Source organism: Melospiza georgiana, chromosome 22 (genome assembly GCF_028018845.1).
Source record: "Melospiza georgiana isolate bMelGeo1 chromosome 22, bMelGeo1.pri, whole genome shotgun sequence".
Taxonomy (NCBI): domain Eukaryota; kingdom Metazoa; phylum Chordata; class Aves; order Passeriformes; family Passerellidae; genus Melospiza; species Melospiza georgiana.
Window position 1 is genome coordinate 7,535,692 of NC_080451.1, and position 12,715 is coordinate 7,548,406.

At 46.4% G+C, this 12,715-nt stretch overlaps 1 protein-coding gene across 10 annotated transcripts in view; it reads right to left on the reverse strand.

Moving 5' to 3' along the window:
* Window positions 1-12,715, reverse strand: part of CAMTA1 (calmodulin binding transcription activator 1) — a 241,455-nt gene that overhangs the window by 18,991 nt on the left and 209,749 nt on the right. For 8 of the 10 annotated variants that reach the window (XM_058039300.1, XM_058039295.1, XM_058039294.1 and 5 more), the window contains 9 exons: window positions 9,049-9,188; window positions 8,172-8,368; window positions 7,746-7,824; window positions 6,638-6,953; window positions 5,764-6,275; window positions 4,454-4,641; window positions 3,843-4,089; window positions 2,697-2,768; window positions 1,637-1,657 (listed from right to left, as the gene is read on the reverse strand). In XM_058039300.1, coding sequence (XP_057895283.1) covers window positions 1,637-1,657; window positions 2,697-2,768; window positions 3,843-4,089; window positions 4,454-4,641; window positions 5,764-6,275; window positions 6,638-6,953; window positions 7,746-7,824; window positions 8,172-8,368; window positions 9,049-9,188 — 1,772 coding nt within the window. The remainder of the gene's footprint in view (window positions 1-1,636; window positions 1,658-2,696; window positions 2,769-3,842; window positions 4,090-4,453; window positions 4,642-5,763; window positions 6,276-6,637; window positions 6,954-7,745; window positions 7,825-8,171; window positions 8,369-9,048; window positions 9,189-12,715) is intronic. The other 2 variants (XM_058039298.1, XM_058039297.1) reach the window with 1 other exon arrangement.

Below are 12,715 nucleotides of genomic sequence, written 5' to 3' on the forward strand. Positions count from 1 at the left end.
AGCATGCAAGGTGATGACCACTTAACAGAAACCATGTGCATTCATGAATATTTTGAAGTCCTTTTTAAGATGGAAAAGAAGAATTATGTATAGAAGTTGCATTTATGCTACTATAACAGAGGTTTTCAGTGTCTGCTGATCTTATTTTCTAAGTTTAAATAGTTTTAATACTTTCAAAAATGATGTGTCTATTGTTCCTGGATATTTTATCAGCTTTACTTTCTGCTCACTTTATCAGACAGATGAGTAGCAGCTACTGCCCTGTACAGGGCAATGTCCTAACATTTCTCAGTATTTTCCACTCTACTGGGAAAAAAAAGCCCAAAAGCAAACAAACAACCCTCCCAATATAACCCCAAACCAAAAAATCCTCCAATATCATCACAAACAACCTTTTACCAAATTTCACTTTTTGGAATTGAAGCAGTCATTAGGAGCAGTTATATTTTGCCATTATTAATTTCTATTTTTTTTTTTTTTTGCTGTTTCCTTCTTTTTTCTTTTTAACGTTTTTTAATTAATGGATCAGATTGTGATTTTAAATTTGCTGTTTTAAACAAGTCCACTCATGGGCTGGTAATGGTTTTCCTTCAAAGTGTGAGCCCAGATGGGACTTCTGTGGCTGAGTTAGAAACCCCTGAACAGAAGGGTTCAAATACAAAACCATGCCATGAGCTGTGACTGTTCCAATGCAGTCACAAACCTTCACTGCTCAGTGCAGTGACAGATCAGAGGAATAAGGCACAGGGAAGAGAAATCAGCAGTCACTGCACAGACCAGACCCCACCATGTCTGCATGCAGCTCTAAGCCCTGAGTAGCTGCACCCTGTCCTTCTCTTGTTCCTTTCTTCTCTCTGCAAAGGGGATCAGTGGGGATGTCACCTGAGCTTCTCCCCAAAGAGGAAAGCCTTGGGGAGCTCAGTGCCCAGAGCTCAGCCCACTCGTGGTGACAGAACAGCTCTGAGCTGACCCAAACCCACAGGGCAGGGGGAGCTGTGCATGGAGCATCACCCCAGGGACACATCCTCTCCAGGAAAAGCACACCTTGCCTCCTGCTAGCCCTGAGAAAAGCTCATTTGACTCTAGAATCTGACCAAGGTGTTGCACAGCTGGGAAATCCATTTTTCCAGCAGAGAATTACTGACTGAACAGTTTTACAGTGGCACCAACAACTGTGCTTCCAGCATAAGCAGCAACGTTACTGAGATGCTGGTTTTAGGAACTCAGCACACAGGTATTTCAAAGGTGAATGGTCTAAATACTTCAGCAGGCAAGCAGAATGCAGAGGACACTGGCTCACAGGTGGGATAAATGTTCTGTGCCCCCCAAATGCCCCAAAGTCAGTAAGTGACAGCTGATCAGGAGCACTAAAGCCTCTCCTATGGAAACTGCTGCAAATCCCTCCCAGCAGCTCAGCCCATCCCTGCTCATGGGAACTGATGCAACTGTGGCACAGCAGTCCTTACAAAACTCCCAGAAAGTCTGGTTTGTCACTGATTTCTCAACCACAGGCATTTATTATTGGATACTATTAAAATGTTTCTCCAAAATGCCAGATTCTCCTTGTTTATACTGAGTGTGACAATTAGTGACCCAGAGGGAACTGTTTCCAAAATAGTGTTTGTATTTGTATTACCTTCAAGGCTATCCAAGTAAGCTTGGGGAGAAACAGAAAAATACATAGTTAATGTTAGTTCTGCAAATAAAAATGCAAAACAAACCAAAAGACCCAAACAATCTTCTTTCAGAAAGAAGTGATTCCAGGATCCAAGACAAAGCAATTTTCAAGCAGTTTTTGAATGGAATTAAGCTTCCCTACTACAGGAAGCATCACTCCAGAATGAAAGTCATGTGATGGGTTGGATGTGAACCACAATGCAGTCACCTAACACTAGAAAGACTTCCCAAACAAATGTTTTTGAGGGCTGTAAAAGAGCATGAGTGTCTTGCCTCCCTTTCTGTTACCATGCTGCCAGGCATTAGACAGATCGTGTCTAGCAGGGTAAAGTGTGAAGAGGAATGTGGGCTCTAGTCCTCACCAAAAAAAAAACCTCAAAACCAAATCAAAAAACCTCCAAAATGAAACAAAACAAAAACCCCAAACCAACCAAACAAAAAAAAAAAAAATCAAAAAACACCACCAACAAAAAAACCTGACCAAAAATCAAAAAGCAAAGGTATCTTCTCTTTCTGGGGTTGAGAACTCAGCCTGAAAACACGTCTCCAACCAGAGTCTGGAGAACAGTCTCAGTCCTGGAAAAACTTGCATCAACCTACAACATGTGACTTCCCATAGTTTAAAAGTTTAGTATGTGCAAAATAAAACAACCTATTTTTCATCTTCACCTTTATCAAAGGCAAAACCAACTTCAATTTCACAATGAAATTTGGCAAGCAACTAGTCAGAGAATCCTCAGGCTGTAGCATGCACAAAGGCCAATATGGAATACATCACAGCCCTCCATCTCACAGCAAAACCACAGACATCATCACAAACAAATTTAAGGATTTCCTCCAAAACTAAGAATCAGAACACAAATCTTCTTCCCTTTTCAATTTTGCCTGAGCAAGGTATTTAATTACTGCATGCTGAAAAGCACAGGAGAGGAACAGCGGGACAATGCCCACTGTTGGGGTGGGCAGGGGTGCATTCATGGCACTCACATGGGTTAATAAGATTTTACTTTCTGGATTACCTGTTTGTACTTTCGGTAGCAGCGCTGAATAACAGCAGCAGCCACCTCCTGCTGTTCCCGGAGAGGACGACCCTGTGGGGACAGAGGAAGGAGCAGCATCAGGCAGAGTGCACCAAAACCCAGCACAGGCTCCTGTCTGCTTGCAGGGAAAACCTCTCCTGTCAACACTGCCTGCTCCAACTCAGGCCTAGGCATCTCCTGGAGATGCCTCTGCTGTCAACTCACATAAGAAATAAACCTTCAAAATGCATCTTTACACCTAATGGGCAACTAAGCAGAAGCTCTGGGGTACTGTTGGAATTCAGGACATCCCTCTGACTGTCCTGGATTGCCAAAACCCCTGCAAGGGGGCTCAGAGACCTTGCCACAGAACCCAGGACACCTGTGGTTTTGATTATGACCCATGGAGCAAATTGCCAACCTTATATGAGGATCTGCAAGGCACAAAAGTCTAAGCAGAATAATAATCAGTTTGTCATGGAGTAAAAAATAGATTTTTTTGGGTTTTTAGAATGGGAGTTCAGGGGGCAAGATGGAGGAATCTGGGTGTGTCCAGCCTTTCTCCTTCTTCTTTTAGATGGGTTTAGAGTAGAAGCTCACTGTCTAACATAGGTGATAGGTATTGGGAAGTTATGGTAAATAGTGTACATGTAGTTTTTAATATAAAAAGATAACACTGCCTGGGAGCAGGCAGAGTGCCTCTGTCTGTCCTGCTGAGCAGACCTTGGCAGGCCAGGAGAAAGAATTTTATAAATAAGAAATAGTAAACAACCTTGAGAACGAGAACTAAAGAGTTCTGACTCCTTCTTTGACTGCTGGGCTGGCAAAAGAGACTTTCTAACCTATCTCAGGGTCACTGTGAGCACTAAAGTCCCAAGAGGGTACTGTACATTTTGAGGATGTGCTTTGTGAGGGCTGCTCTGTCACAGCACAGCATGGCATGGCATGCACATCTTACACACTTCCTACACAGTACTTGTTGGGCAAACATCAACAAGCAAATGTCAGAAGCATTGAAAAGGTTATGACAGAAACCGTATTTTTGTCCCTGGAGTAGATATTACCCACATTTTGGTTAGTAACAAATTATTCTCTCTCTCTCACACACACCCATCAAGGAAGACACTGGACATTTGAGCCACATACCTTGTATTTCCTGAATACTGTCTGGACGAGTTTGGCAGCTTCATAGAGTTCTCTCTGCTCATGATCAGACAGAGTTAACTGTGCAAACTCATTTTCTACCTTCTCGCTGGTGGATGCACTCAGAAATTCAGACCAGTCTGCTGCCGAGGGAAGGCTGGGTTTCTCAAAAGCTATTTCACTGATTGGAGAGCCTGCAGGGCTCAAGCTGGTGTTCGAAGAAGGGGTCAGGGGTTCACTATACAGACTTCTGAAATACCAATCACAGTAGGAATTATTGGCTTACAAAGCACTTGGGTTTACATCACAGAGAAGGACAGCAACATTTCTGAGTTTAAGACAAAAGTTTATGCTCCTGTCTCTCTCTCCAAGCAACATCCCACACCCCTGAGCCTGCCTGTCCTGCACTGCACAGATGTGGTGCTGGAGTGAAAACTCCATTCCGTGAATTTGTAGCTGTGTTGGCAACAACACATCTGAGCATAGGAGTGTGCCTGGGCCAGGAAGGCCAGAACGGAGCCTCACTGAGAACTGGCACCTGCAGGCTGAAGAGTCAGAACATGCTGCCTAGTGCTCACACCACACCAAAACCCAACCTCAGAGCTCTCACTGACCTGATCTGTGCAGCACTGGGCAAGTGATCAACATCAGCAAGGTAACTGGCCAGCCAGCTCATGGTGGTGCTCATGGCAGCACTGTCTGTCCTCTCCACCAGCAGCGACTCCATTGGCACAAAATTCTCTCGCTTGATCCTGTCAGGCGTAGCTTCAATGATGTGCTCTGCAAGTGTCATCATGTTCACCTGCCAAGGGGGAAGGAACAGCAAACTTTAGCTGCCTGAAAGAAGGTGCCTTGTGCTTCCACGTTACAGCCCAGCTTTAGACAGAATTCCCCGTTTTGCCCAAACCTACTGTTTGTTTCAACAGTGGAGTGAAGCCCATTAACCAGTGCTCAGTTGATTTTCTGATTCTTCAGACCAAGCACTGCAGGGTTTCATATTCTCTGGACATCTTTTTCCCTTTATGGGGAACCCAAAAGATCTGGAGAAAGGTCTCTGGGCTCTCCCTCTACAGCTGTCACTGCTATGTTATTTCCAAAGGAAAAGTAACATTGCCACTCTTTTGCTGAGATGTGCAGTAGAGTGCATGAGAACAATAAAGGGACATCAAGAGAAATTTAAAATCTTGGGACAAAACATTGTCAGGAACCCTTCTGAATGGCATCCCTCAGCTCAGCAAGTTTCACAAGAATTTTCAACTCAGAATAAGAACTCTTCTTGTTTTGCAATGCTCTGCTTCATCCATGTTACACCAGCCAGAAAACACCCAGAGATGCCAAGGCAGAATAGGTAAGGCTGTGTTCCCATTACCCATTTGCTCAGACAACCACAGTATCTTTCTCCCTGTGACTACATCTGATATATCTCTCCTGCTTCTGTTATATTTTTATTTCCTCTATTCCATACCTAGTGGGATTCTTCCTCCCAAATCCACTGTCTCTTCCACTCCCCACTCTTCCTACCTCCTTCCCTCTGAAGTGCAGAGGCCAGACCTGCAACCACAGCACTACCTCTCTCACACTGTCTTTGTAAGGACTTCTGCCCAGTTCCCACAGGACTATTGGGCCACCTGAGTCACATGCACTGCTGTGATTAGGCTCTGCTTTTTCCTTTTTCCTTGCACATCTGCAAACAATTTTGTGCATTCTGTACGTTGTTGAAACGTACAACCCTAAATGCTAACCATTAGCCTTTATATCTGCACTGAAATTGGAAGAAAGTACATTAACTGTGTGACCACCTCCTTCCTCAAAGCACAATTCACAGCCTCTAGAGTCTTCCATGGGAATTTCCCAAGGTCAGGATCCTCTGTGCAGCCTCCACGCTCTCAGAGACTGCTGATCTTGTATGTGTGGGTGTGTTTACCTGCAGTTCATCCATGTGGTGTAAACAGTCCTCATCCCCTGTGCTGTCCCTGTAGGACAAGAGTTCTGCATCCACCATCTCCCTGTCGGCCATCATCAACACATTCATCTGCTCCCGCTGGCGGAGCCGATGGGCCACGGCCTCCTTCCCCTTCTGGCTCCCAGCCACCTGCACTGCAGACACACCAATATAAATGTCTTTTGGGTTCCATTTGATGCCTGCTTGGCTGCCAGAGCCCCGGTACCCAGTAACTTCTGGGATGTGCTGGGAGAGCTCCCGGCCATAGTCCCTCAGCCCTTCACTGGGGCTGATTGTCTCAGTGGAGGATTGCTTGGAGCTGGAGTTCTGCTTCCTAATGCTTGGCTGTTCCAGGCTCAGTGCAGTGGAAAGCAGCTTCTCTTGCCGGGCTTGAAAATACTCAGGGCTCAGCTTATGCTTTTTGGGTGCAGGGTAATCTTTCTGAGTCTCACTGCTGTAATAGCTGGAAGGTTCTGATCTTGGCCGCCTCAGCTCTGTAAACAAACAGATCAATGGTCAAAACTAAACATGCAACTCACGAGTGCTATAGGAACATCAACAGCTTCTGCCTCAGGCTAAAGTTTGTGGTGTGGTCTATGGACACCTGACAGGATGTGCAAAGGGAGTAACAACCACCCAGGGAAGATACTGTCTCAGCCACTCCTAAGACACACAAGCGTTTCCAAAGCAGGCATTCACTCCTCCTCCTGATGCTTATGCAAGTGTATGCAGCACCAGAAAAGAATTAATCATGGACAGCAAGGCTACAGGTGGAACCTGCTGCCCAGGTGAGCTCCTCACCCCCACATTTTCACACCTTAAATGTCAGCAAAACAGAGCTGAATGGATGCTTTACCTGTGTTTGTACTGGAAATCACTGTGACTCCCTTCTGGGGCTCCTGAGAGGCAACAAGCTCACTCTGCCACTGGGACACCCAGCTCTCTGTGCTGGAGTCTGTGCTCGAGGGGCACTGAATCCTGGGGTTCTGCCCAAGCTGAGTTTGCTCATCTCTCTGCAGCTGCTCCAAGCACTCTGCCAGCTTGACGTGGCCCCGGGAGCGAGCGATGGCCAGGGGCAGCCTGCCCAGGGAGTCGGGGATGGAGATGGCGCGGCGGTCCCACTTGTACAGCACCACTGCTGCATCCATGTGGCCCAGGGCACAGGCCCACATCTAAAGAAGAAAAGGTAATGACCCACTGGAGACATGCCTTCTCCTGTCTTGTTAATCCCAGCTCAAGGAAAAACTCTTCTGATACAAAACCATGACGTGCTCAAGGGCAGCAGATCATGTTTATAAATGTTCTAACCCAACCCAACATAGGGGACTGAATATATGCTATTCTCTCCTGCAACAGAGAAACCTCCAATTGACAAATAAAGCTGACAGTTTGGTTTCTTCTGTTTTGAGTTCTTTTAGTGGCATTGACATCACTGCAGAGACAGAACAGCTTCATACACAAAGGAATCTCTGAGATCAGGAACATGCAGTCAGGACCAAAGGTTGGAAACCATAAAATAAATACTCAAGTTGTAAACTGGCAGTTCTGGTTCCATCTGTTTTGGCTTTTTGCCTGTTTAAGTTCTCAGTCATGATTTCATGACTCCAGAGACCAAGACAGTTTATAACTTTACAACCTCTACAGTTAAACAGTCACAGAGGACAATGTGAAAGAAGGTGTGTAAAGTCCTTTTCACACCCTGATAGTGGAGACTAGATTCTATGTAAAACACTAACCAGAACTATCTGTCTGTCTCCTTTCCTTGTGTTTCTCAATGACAAAGTTTTGTTTTGTGTGCCCTCTCTCAACAAAATGCCAGGAAGCTGACAGCACTATGCCTTACCATTTACACAGCAGGAACATCCACTCTACAGAGAGTGAAACACTTCAGGAAAATGACACATCAGAAAGAACTCCCCAAAGTGTCCTCAGACTCTCTCAGAAGTTTCAGACCCTGCTCTTACCAGAGGAGTGCAGGAGAAATGATCCACATTCAAAGGGTCAACTTCCAGCTCCAGATCAATGCTGTCTGCATGTTTGGTGCTGCAGGGAAAACAAGAGAGGGAAAGATGCTCTGTAACCATGTCAGGATCATTGTCTAAGCACAGATTTATCCAAAGCTCTGTACCACAGAGAAGAGGTCACACACATGTATTTACTACATGCCCACAACAGGTGTATTTACTACAGACAGTGCCCCCACCACAGGCATGAAGAGCATGATAGATCCAGCAACTCTCAAGAGACAGGTCCCATCAGATCAGGGCATGGGAACGAGTTCAAGGGCTTGGCTCTTTGTACAAGACACCCAGAAATGTGGACTGAGCAAAGTTTATAGATGCTCCTGCCATGCCTGTGCTGACAGCCCAGAGTCCAAGGCTGGGTCTTACCGCCACTTGATGAGGGTCTGGATGAGGGTAGCATAGCCCTGGGCAGCAGCCAGATGGAGCAGGGTCATTCCTCGGAAAGTCTTTGAGTGGATCAAGTGTTTGGACTTCGCCCAGCACGCGCGACTCATCATCTTCTCACACACCACCACCACACGGCTCTCAAAGCAGCTGCCCAGGGTCCCAGTCCCAGAAACGCACTGGAACACCACACACATCCCAGTTAACCACGGAGAGGAATGGGAATGTGCCTCTCATTGACTGAGTGACAAAACTATCCTTTGTCCCCTCAAAAAGAAGCCCAGAAGTTTCTCTCCTCGATTAGGTGAAAAAGACACCTCATAAGACCTTGGGGACTTCACCTCAAACTTAAGGATAGCTAATTAGACAGAAGCCAAGAAGTCCCATCTAAACAATTTACTAGAAAAAGAAGAGAACACAGAAACTAATGGCTTTTGTGAGGTGTTTTAGCAGAAGCGAGAACCTCTTGCACCTAGCTCGGTTTTTCTCTGTTTGTTTTTTGGCCTTTTATTAAACCTTGTCGTTTCCAACACTGCAACAGAAGCCATCCTGATGATTTTATGCCTCCAAAAGTAGCTGAGCTATCTTAGGTGAGTAAAAGACCTCCAAGAGTTTATGAAACCTGGCTCAAAGAAGCTTCTATTACTGAGAGGAGCTGCAGCTTGCCCTGAACAGGCAGCCTTCCATTCCTACAAGTACTGAGACAGTGGCAAATGTGACCAAAAACCAGCTGCTGTTAGACACCCACAAACCAGACTTGTCACTTAGGACAAACTATAACCCTTTCCAAACCCCACCTCACAAAAAAACCTCTGGTAAGAAAGCATAAAGCTGTGTCTGGACACAGAAGGGTTCATACCTGCACCTGTGTTCCACTGTTCCCATTCCCATTGCTCCCGCCTCCCACTCCTTGTTTGTGTTGCTGGGAGCCTGTCATTTCAGCCATTCTCCTCTCCATCTGCTCCAGTCGCTCCAGTATGGACATCCTGAACTGGTTATCTGGGTTGGAGAAAGCCACAGTAAGGACATTTCCATGGAAAGGAAGCTCAAGTCACAAATAGCTATTCTGGAAGTGATAGAGGAGGTTTGCTCTGCTTGGAAATGCACACACACACACACTTTCTCTTCATCCTAGTTCTTCCACCTCCTGCAACAACCTTTTAACTGCAATTCCAGAGAACTTCCTTACAGAAACAGACAGAAATATGAGAAATGCAGGCAGAGGACAAATCCCTTTCCCCGTGAGTCCAGCTGTAGGCACACAATACAAGGGGTAATGTAAAGTCTTTCAAAACACAAACACTAAGCAAATATCCCCATTCACTGAGCATTTCAGTAAGATCACACCTGCCATTTTACAGTCACCCCTCTACTTTACAAGGGCCCTGAATTCAGCTTGGCCTGCAACCTGGAATCATGCAATAATGGCATCTGGAAGAAAAAGACACCTCTGCTTCCTTCTGTGCTTAGGAAAAGGAGCCTTTAACAGGGCACTTGTTCCTTCCCTGGCAGGCTTCCTTTCTTGGAAAACAGCTTCAGCCAAGGGCCAGAAACAGAACCACCACAATCTGGAGTATGGGCACTGACAATCCTGTAACACCACTCTGAAACTCTGGAGCCCTCTGGTCCCTGCAGAAATCTGTGTTACTGATTTTCCCCTCATTGCATTTTAACACAGCACTATCCTACAGCTCCTAAGGCTTGAGTGGTGGAGCAGGGAGGTTCAGACACATTAACAGATCATTGCTGAACTGATCCCACAGAGATCAGCTGAGGGAATGATTCTCTGGATAGGTCCAGTCAGTGCAGAGGGAATGGCTGCAAGTGCAGAGCTCCTTCTGCAGTTTCATGCAGCTCATGTGAAGCTGGACAGGCTTGTTTTGTGTATAGGGAACATTTAATGAATCTTGATATCATGCTAAGAGCACAGGTAGCAAACTCTAAGGGAGAGACAGCCCCCATACTGTTCAGTTTCATGCATCCATAGAGATGCTGGTGGTGCAGAACACTCATAAACCCAGAACCACTCCCAGTGACAGCAAAAGGAGTGTGTGCACCAAAATAGACACGCTCTGACGAGGTTTTAAACATGTCAGTCTTCTCCAAGAACGCAGAGCCCTCCCTGGAAGGCTGTAGGAGTATTCTATGCTACACTGAGGCATAGCCCTCAGTAGAAGGTATTGGAGAGATGTGGATCCCTGCTGTACTGCACTGAGGACAATATTGCAGACCATTGGTACAAGACAGCTCAGCTCCAGGGGCTGGAGACGTCCCCTTCTCACCAAGAGGTTGCTGTGATCTGACAGCAGGCAAGAGCTCCACTCCCTCCTGGCCAGCTTCAGCATCCCACTCTGGCTGCTCAAGGGCCAGGGACAAAGGACTGTGGCCAGCACCTCCCATCTAACCTCATGTCACAGGTGAGCTCACTAATCCAAAAGATTTATTATTAGTGCCTTACTAATCCCTTCACTTGTCCTGTTAATTGCAAAGCCCCTGGGAAGGGACTGGCAGCTGTATCAGCACACACTGCTGGTACTCTGAGGTGTCAGGGCCCTGTCCCTCAGCTGTGGTCAGCACACAGCAGCAGCAGCAGCCCCGTTTGCCCAGCAGAGCTTTGTTCCAGGAGTGCTGCAGTGTGCTGCAGTGCAGTCCACACCGCTGTCTCCTCCCTCCCCATTGCCAGGCAGAGCACGTCCACTGCAGAGACTGGCACAGACCTGGCCCTGCTGAGCTCCCCTCCCTGTGAAACACAGCCCAGGCACCTGCAAAAATGGCCACACCTGCCCTGCAGGGAACAGGGCTCCACACAGGTAATGCCACTCTCCCTAGATGGCTACCAGCACCTGCATTATTAGAGCTGAGCAGCAAACCACACTGGGTATCACATCTGAGCCCTCAGAACCTGTATTTGTTAGAGCTGAGAGCACCAAGCCACACTGGGGATCATACCTGAACCCCCAGCACCTGCATTTATTAGAGCATCAAGCCACACTGGGGATCATACCTGAACCCCCAGCACCTGCATTTATTAGAGCATCAAGCCACACTGGGTATCATATCTGAGCCCTCAGAACCTGCATTTATTAGAGCTGAGAGCAGCAAACCATACTGGGTATCACATCTGAGCCCTCAGCCTTGTACAGGCACAAGCAGCATCTTTTTAAAAGAAGAAATTTGGCTCTAAGTGGAGTAATAAACCAACAAGCTCAGGGCTGCAAATTCTGGGGTTTGTTCCTACTCATTTAGGGGTCCACAGAGAATAATTCTGTACACCTGGACACACAGTGAAACACAGAAGTACAGATTACTATTTTCTCCCCATTTTTTTTTTCAATCTGGAACAGAAATGGATGGCCCTATGTTTGTGATTGTTTTCCAGGCTCTTCTCTCTGGGCTTTATGATCTGTAATGAGTGAAGCCTCCACCTTTCCTGATCCCAAAGACACTGCGAACTTCCTGTCAGTTTTTGTCAGAAGACTGAAGTTACCAAAGGTATACCTGTCACCCACCAATGCCCCCAGACACCAAACAAAACACTACACCAAAGAAATGAAAGCAGGGAACTTTTCTTAGGAAACAGAATCTAAAACATCTGGTGCTCCCAGGTATTCCTAGTCAGACACCTGGCAGTGCTCCTGGAAATAATAAGGGCAGGACTAACCAGATCAGGCATTTTAGAAATATGCTGCTATTGGTAAAATGGGAAGTAGAAACAAACATCCTGGAGCACCAGCACAGCATGGCCAGAGCCCTCCCTGTGTCTAGAAGAGACCACCAGAATTCACCCAGATCAGGGTGTGCCCCAAATGAGAAAGCTCCAGGCAGCAAATGAGCCAAGTGGGGCAGTGGAGCAGGGAAGGTGCCCCCATGCATTTCCCAGGGGACCAAAATCACTGCCTAAGCAAACCATAACTGATGACAATTCCAAAATTATTTCTGTATAGTGTTTTCATCATTCTGTAGTGTCAATTACACCAAGATGTCCCTTTCAAAAGGAACCCTGGTCATTGGAAGTGCATGCACTGCACTAGTCTACAAAAAAAACCCACAAGAAACTAACAACAACAAAAACACAAACATTAAAAACCCAAACAAACAAAAAACCAAACCAAAACACAAGAAAGAAAAAAATGGGGGAAGGCAGGGAGGGAATGGGAGAGTGAACACCTCCCCCCAAGGTTTCTCCTGAACTCAGCAATGAGGCAAATGCTCCTTTCCCACCCCAGCCCTGAACACACACCAGATTAGCAGCATTTTGGACCATGTCCAGCCATTTCACACACTGCTGATGAGCCAACTGATGCACCTTGCAATGCCTGAGAGAAAGGAGAAGGGCTACAACAACCACAGGGCTGAACATTGCAACTCTGAGAAGTTCAAGACCTTTCATCCTGTGTTATTTCTCATTTTTCTCTCTTCCTCACTTCAGGGGGTCTCTGCAGGGCCACCTGCTTAACAGGCACTCAAGTTACAGGAACAGTTTCCACATTCTTGTCTTTTACAGCCAGCAGAAGATCTCATGACAA